Here is a 7,582-nt window from a genome sequence, read left to right as displayed (position 1 = left end):
GATCTATGAAGCATGGAGAGAGGATGCTTCTGATGGTGTTAAACCCCCTCCCCGTGCCCCACATCCATAGTTGGGTCGTGATCTCTTGTGGGTGCCACTTGCAGGGAGGTATGTGAGCAGCAAAAATAGGAGATGGAGGGCGTGTGGGTTGAGCGGTGGTGTGCACTATGGGGTCCTCAGCCTGTCCCCTGGTGTGCAGGTGAGGGGCTTGGCGGTGGTACCCCAACCGCTGCTTTTGTTATGTATTAGGAAAAGCCACTTCAATGCGCCTTCATCTACGTATCGAGGTGCTGCTTGGCCATTATGCAGTGGTATCTCCCCGTACTCACCTTCCTCATCCTCAGCAGCCTTGTCCAGGCAGAGCCTGACCAATTAGACCTGTGGTCTCCTGCAACGCCTTACGGCTTGTCACATCTCAGCTACTATTTTTGTTGTTTCACAGCTAAGAGGGTCGGGCAATGCCATTAAGCACGTGGCTGGTAGTCTGACTCTCACACACAAACTTTTCACCCAGTACTTCCTACACCCAGTGATTCAGCTCAAAACTGGCCTTTGTGGAAGAACCGGCCCATGTCTTAGAGGATGAACAATGGAGACTCCCTGGGCTCCAGTGTCTTTTTACCCTAAAAGAAAAGATTTCACTTAATTTCCAGTCTGGGCACACTGATGATTTGCTCCCCAGTGCTGGATACTCTCATCAGGAGTCCCACTCTGCAAGGAGAAGTCTTGTCCCCAGTGAGGAGCTGGGATCCCTGAGCCCACCCTTCCCCATGGAGACACCACCACAACTGCACAGCGCAGAACAGCCTCCCACAAGCCACTTGATGCTTTTTAATTGGAGTATTTCACTTGGACGTATCTTTTTCATGTTACATCACTTGGTGTGAATACAAAGAGGCCAACAGACGCTAATACATATGACAGACAGGCACACGCACACAGAGTCCCGGCACCCCCCAAAACGGTGGGGTGCATGGGAGGCCAACAGAACTGTAAGTGGAGGGAGGAGGATGGTGGCAGGGGAAAGCTGGCCCAGGACAGTGCTGGAAAACATTGCTGTGCTGCATTGTCTACTGAGTGTGCTGTGGGAGGCAGGGATGGCGGCAGACTCACAAAAAGCATTCGTGGTGGTAAGGATGATGGGCACATGTCTAAGGACAGGTGGGATCCCTGGAACAGCTCATCATGGTAGATGGAGATGGGAGAGAAGCATCAGAGATGGATGATGAGAAGGCAGCTTGGCTCCCAATGTAGCCTTGGCTGATGTAACCATGCTCCCATCACCAGAGTGCCTTGGGTAGGGGGATGATGGAGGACGGGGATCTCCTAACAGCCCTGTTTGGCTGGTGGATGTCTCTGTGCAGCATCTCATTCGCTTTGGTGGAGCAACCGAGGTCCAAAGTCACTGCTGCATCCCAGTTGGATGTCACGGTCCTTGAGGTCTGGTAGGCAGTGCTGCTGACTCTGCCTGGCACGCCATGGTGTTGGAGGACTGAGCCCAGCTGAGCTTGATGGAACAACACACGACACCCTATGATATGGACTTTTATGAAAGCAGCAAAACTCAGCCCAATGCACAGGACCAAGAGAGGTCTCCCTCTTCTGCTGAGATCCATTCAGTGTTGGTGATGCCAGCACCAGATCTTGGTGGATAGTTGTCACCCGTTGTGATACCCCACACCCAGGCACATGCTCCTTTGAAGCCTGGATTTTGGAAAAGCGCCTCAGGGTCCTTCCCCTGCACATCCCCAGACACAACACGGCTTCAGCCTTCTCTCTGCTGGCAGGCCCCATCTCTGCTCCAAAGCAGGCTGGTCCTCACCGCGTGGCATTGGGTGGAAGACAGGACAATCACCCAGAAGATTAGTACAGCCAACCAAAAATGGAGAAAATCCCACCAAAATCAAGGGCCTGCCCTCGCTGTGAGTGGTTCAGGTCCAGCTAGAGCTTGTAAAGAGCTGCTTTATACAGCAACAAACACAAAACCCCAGTAAAATCATTAGCTGTTTCCAACTCTGATGGCCAAGTCCATATTTGAACTATAGCTCAACACAGGTTTGGCCTCAGTCTTCCAAGCATGGGGACTTCAAACCCACTACCTCCATACTGAAGCTTGCAGTAAAGATCCTCCCAGCATAAATTTATCTGGGCACTGGGAGCAAAAGGAGATGTCTTCCGATCTTCCCTTCCAGCTGAGCCCGTAAGTTGGGAAAGATGTGCCTTACTCTGCTTCTGGCAATCATGGCTCTGGGGGAATCCCTGGGCAAGGGATTGTCCTGCAAGTTGCCCTCAGCCCCAAGTCAATGTCCAAATACCAGCATGAAATGCAGGGTTTTTTTTTTTTTCCTTTTTAATATTTTTAAAAATAAATAGAAGAAGAAACAAAAGTTTAAAATTTGTTCTTTAAATATTTCCAGCATTGCACAGACAGCACTTTAGTACTCTAGCCTGTTCGATCAGTAGTTTGTTTATTCTGATTCCTAGTTAAAATGTGCTCCTCCCAGCCTGTTTTTTCTTTCTATCCTTCTTAAGAACACAACGTATTCTTTTGTAATGTCAAAACCCAAGATCTGCAGTGTTCACTGGACATCTTTCCAGCATGGGTCAGGGCTCTGTTATTCCTCTTCAAACCTGAAATACACGTAACCTCACCAAAAAGCTATTAGCATCCTGATAGCTCTCTCTTACTTAAGAAAAAAACAAAACAAACCAAACCAAGCCACATGCACACACACACACACACACACACACAAATCCTCTTCCAAGAGACTTTGCGATGCCAACCATTGGGTTCAGGCAAACCTCCTGCCGGAGTGTCTTTGCTCAGTCACTGTCAGAGCAGTGGTGTCCCCTGGAAATCTTTGAGGTGTAAGATGGAGTCAGGGTGCAGGGTGGGGAAGGAGAACGGGAGGTCAGAGATAGTCGTCTTCGCTGGAAGGGGAGGTGGGATTTGAGCCCTCAAGGTCAGAGTCCAGTGAACTTCCTGATGGTGTTCGGCTCATCTTCCACATCTGGGAGGCAAAGGTTCTCCCCCAGCTGCACGGGTATCCCACAGGCCTCAGCTGGTGAATTAGTCCCATGGCCACTTGCCAGTGGCTTCTTGCAGTTCACTTGCTACCCTTTGCACTCCTCTGTTTGCTCATGGCTGTTAGCATCTGGCTGATGTACGAGGTCAAAAGATCATCCATCTTGTACCCCTGAGAAGGAAAGAGATGTCACGTACCTTTAGAGCAAAGTTTACAGCCTCTGGCTCATGCCTCCTGAACACACTGGTTACAAATTGTCGACTTTCAAGTTTTCAGGTACATTTTGACCTGTTCCACCATTTTTCTTGGGTGAAATGACACCACCACAAGAAACACAGTCTAAAAATAATTTGCAGTGTTGAGATGAGGGAACTCACCATCCCAGGATGCTGAGGCTAGGGACATAGGAAGCTTTGGATGGGACCTGGATTTTCAAATGGCCAACAGAGTACTGAATGCCTCAGATTAATAACAATTAATGCAGAAGGATTTTTTTTATCCTTCATGCTTTGGGTTTAAGATAGTCTAGGAGAAGGTTTGTTGCTGTGACTGTTACTAGGGACAAGCTGGGCAAAGGGCCTTGGAAAAAGGGCTCAAGAGTACCCCTGAGCCCACATCAGCTTTAATGTGCTTTTCAGTCCAGTGACAAGGAGCAGTGCCCCATGCTTCTGAGATGGCAACATCCCAAGCACCTCAGGCTTGCTTGTAAGTTGGGTGGTGGACCAAGTGAGACCCCTGCTCCATTGAGCAGAGCAATACGATACCCAGAAGAAAAAAAAACCACATCGAGGGCTCTTCTAAGAGACCACTTTCAGCCCAGATAATTCCTGAGATGTAATTTACTGGAAGCATTTAATTTTGCCTGCCAAAGTCAGGATTTGGTCTAACTGTGCCCAATAATCTTTAATGTTCCTTACCAGGGAGGTCTCGCAGAGCAGCTTGCTTCCTCTCACCAGGTTGCCAATGGTTATATGGAAGTATGTGTTGCCACTGCTCCAGTTGGAGATCTTGGTGAAGGGGTGAGTGATGAGAATATCCTGGTGGGAACACAAGACTGACACTCAACATGCAAGAGCCTCAACTTTCATGGAGGGCTGCAGGGAGATCTCAAGTCCTCGTTCACTTTCCATCAAAGCAGACCAAGGATGTGCACTGCGATGAGACTGTACTATGGCCTCATGGGAATGTCAGTGAGATGCAAGACTCTGGATGCTCCAGTGCTTGCAAGGACTGCCATGCTAGAATGACCATGTGGCTGGTGAAAGTAATTAGTAGGAGCTTATTTACTCCAGCTCCTGTCCTAATGTTTGTGAAAGGATTAAGGAAGGCTCCAGTTACAGGGCTCTAACAGGTGATGCTCCCAATCCACCTCCTGTTGGAAAAGGCTGGGCTGGCTCTGTGTAACAGTGAATTTCTGCCTCCAGAAACTTTTCTGGCTATGCAGCCTTTCGAACTAGGCTTAATAAGAACTCCTCTGAACAACACACTCTTTTATATTACCTCTGTGAGGCATTGGGAAGTGGGCTCAGGAGCATCTGGTGAAGACCTCAGTTTTTCTTACCTTGGTTTTGGGATCAATGAGGCTGACTCCGTGCTTATTGATGGCAATTAGAAGGATTTCTGGATAATTTGGCTCTGTGGTTTGCTGTTGGAAATGGAATGAACTGGTTAGGGGATGTGTCATGTAAAATCAGACCCCTTCCTATTTATTCTCTCCCTGTCTTCTCCTGCCGGCATTTGGTGGCCCATTAACTGCTATCCAGTTTATCCTTTAAAGATAAACATAGAGCTCATTAAGGTATCAGCAATAGTCAGGTCTGTCCAGTTAAGTACAGATCTCTTAAATGCACGATAACCAGCATTAAGTTCCTTGCTCCCTTTGGTGGCCTCCCAAAAATGAAGCCATCTTGCCATTGGCAAGAAAGAGCTGGGACAGGCTGGCAAACCCCAGACATCTCCTCTACCCTTCCAGTCTCTGTTTGGTATTCTGCTCCTCCTTATGCCTGCTGTTGTGAACTGCTCTATCCGCTTCTGATCTTTACATTCAGTTCTGTTCCTGCTGGTAAACCCTTCTCCCAGCCATGTGCCATGAGGACCTGCAATTTGTTCAATTGATAAGATACAGCACAGGGAATGGGGGCTCAGCTCCTGGCCCTGCCACAGATTTCTTGGCTACTAAGTCACTTTTGGTGGAAAAATCATACGATATATTCAGATCCTTTATACCACCTAAGATGGCCATAACAGACAATGGAGTGCCCAAGTTCAAGGAACTGATGAGTAACCTCAGCAACTTGTTTCCAGCCCAGGCTCACTGCGTGGTTATTGAGAAGAGGGAGTTCCAATAACGTGTCCAGAGTACTTGGACAGACTTCATGATTACTGGCCTCTACTGTCTTTGATGGAAGTCTGGGTTTGGTTTGCAGTGGGTGCAGACACGTCCCTTGGAAAACCATATGTTCCCCTTGGCCTCAGCAAAACAGAGAATGGCTCTTGGCTCTTCAGCAGCACAGCTACGAGTATAGACCCAAAGCTCTACAATGCCTCTGTCTGTGCAAAGAGGCAGGGCAGAAATAAATGAGTGTATCAGTCCTTTACTGATGGAGAGTCTCATGCTATTTCTCTGCTTCATCAGGGTCATCTCAGTCTGGTCCAGACACTGGGACAACCCTGCATACCTGGAAGCCCTATGTGATACAGGGCTCCTGACCTTGGCTAAAAGCTGCCAGAGAACTCCCAAACAGGGCAGGTACCTTCACTTCAAAGAATGCTGATCCAAACGTAGGCCACTTGAAGATAATCTTTAGGAAGGCAAGCTTGGCTTCTTCTCTTGTTTTGCCCGCGTGCTTATTGTAGTATGCCACGATGGACTGAAACAGAGAACACAACAGAGCTGGAGGGTTTGTACTACCTAGCACCAGGGATATTTGCAGGGAAGGAGCATCAGTCCCACAAAGATGGTTGGCTCTAGTCTCTGCTCCAATGAACAGTTCACAAAAGTGCTCACTGGTCACTGGAGCAGGGCTTGGAACCAAGGCAGGTCCTTCTATCTTAGATGAGCTGTGCTGGTGACTCCATTAAAGGGATTATAAGTTTTGATCCTCCAATTGATGCAGCAGAGGAGACTGAGAGACCTTCAACCCAGAGAAGCTGATAGCTCGCTGGTTAGTCACATGTTCAAGTCCCAGGAAACAGAAAGGGCTTATAAGGCTATTTCTTGGCAGTGAGACACCTATGTTATTTTATGGCTCTGGATCTGTCTGTACCTGGTGCCACAGCTCTCCCTGTGTAAAGCAGGGAGAATTACCCCTCTGCTCAGTAGTCTGCCTTAAACAACAGACTTTTACATGAGACTGTCTCCCAGCATGTGTCCGTATGGCGTTGCATCCACCACTACAGCCACAGCCACATGCAGCACAAAGAAAACCCACTGTAAGGCAAGCACGCCTTCACACATGTACAGTTCCTCCTCTTGGTGATGTTGGGGAGGCTACAGCTCTGTTAAGGCTCAAGAGGGACCATAGGTCACTCAGTCTGGCAGCCCCACTTCAACGCTGAACGGCAGACAAATCACCTGAGAGACTGGGCTTCCCCCAGCCTGGCATATGACTCAAGCTGCTGTTTTACCCTTTTCCAGTCATCTGGAGAGAGCTGCCGGACAAGGTCCTGAGGCACCAGCTCCTTCAGGAGCTTGGGGATGCTGGGGAAATAGGACTTGTCATCCTCAAACTTCACCCGGTAGATGAGAGCCGCCAGCTGCAGGACCTCTTCCCGTGTGCACTTGTGGTAGCCGCGCAGGTACTTTGGTAACTCCTGCACGGAGGAAAGAATGATTCAGGTACAGAGGGGATGACCATGGACCTTCACCCTCAGATGTTAAATGGAGTTTGTGGAGGTATACAGCCCCTGGTTAAGAGGCTGTGCCCTGGGAACACTCATAGCAGTCGTGTTGAGTGTGGTGTAGAGGCAGCTGCTCAGCTGAGACCACACTAGATGTTTAAAGACTCTTTGCTCTAAACCAGACTCCTGTTATTTGGAACAGGGAGGTCCTGATGTTAGCTGCCCGGTGTGTGAACCTACAGTCTTGCTCACACTCCCTCATCTCAGGAAATCCACCCCTAGTACTGGCCACTTGGAATTGAATGGGTTTTCTGCTTTTTTTTTTTTTTTTTCAATTTTAAAAATCTATTTCCTCATTACCAAAAGTGTCTGAAAATATGTCAGGTGACTAACTCAAGCATTAAGGGATACAGTCATATTTGGATAACCACTTTACCCAGGAAGAACAAAGGGAGTGTCTGTGTGTGTGAGAGCATTTTGGGACACGAAGGCATCTTTTCCACCCCAGAAGAAACAAGAGCAGAAGAACTGTAACTGCTGGGACCATCACAGCTCATCTCTATGAATGGAGGTGGCTGAAAACCCTCAGGATGCTTCTGAATTCAGCCTCCTTGCTGAGGCTGCCAGCAGGACACGATCTCTCCTGTTTCTGGCTACCTAACCAAGAGCAGCTGGCCCAAATTCCAGCTGAGCTGGTTACCCCAAAGTATATGAAG

General features: G+C 48.6%; 1 protein-coding gene across 7 annotated transcripts in view; it reads right to left on the bottom strand.

Moving 5' to 3' along the window:
- Positions 1-3,107: 3,107 nt before the first annotated feature.
- Positions 3,108-7,582, bottom strand: part of MYO7A (myosin VIIA) — a 66,950-nt gene continuing 62,475 nt past the window's right edge. For 6 of the 7 annotated variants that reach the window (XM_086481644.1, XM_086481646.1, XM_086481647.1 and 3 more), the window contains 5 exons: positions 6,654-6,839; positions 5,780-5,896; positions 4,588-4,671; positions 3,944-4,063; positions 3,108-3,197 (listed from right to left, as the gene is read on the bottom strand). In XM_086481644.1, coding sequence (XP_086337770.1) covers positions 3,108-3,197; positions 3,944-4,063; positions 4,588-4,671; positions 5,780-5,896; positions 6,654-6,839 — 597 coding nt within the window. The remainder of the gene's footprint in view (positions 3,198-3,943; positions 4,064-4,587; positions 4,672-5,779; positions 5,897-6,653; positions 6,840-7,582) is intronic. The other variant, XM_086481650.1, reaches the window with a different exon arrangement.

Source organism: Leptosomus discolor, chromosome 1, assembly GCF_034619465.1.
Source record: "Leptosomus discolor isolate bLepDis1 chromosome 1, bLepDis1.hap2, whole genome shotgun sequence".
In the NCBI taxonomy this organism is placed as follows: Eukaryota; Metazoa; Chordata; class Aves; order Leptosomiformes; family Leptosomidae; genus Leptosomus; species Leptosomus discolor.
This window is presented reverse-complemented; position numbering and strand designations above follow the sequence as displayed.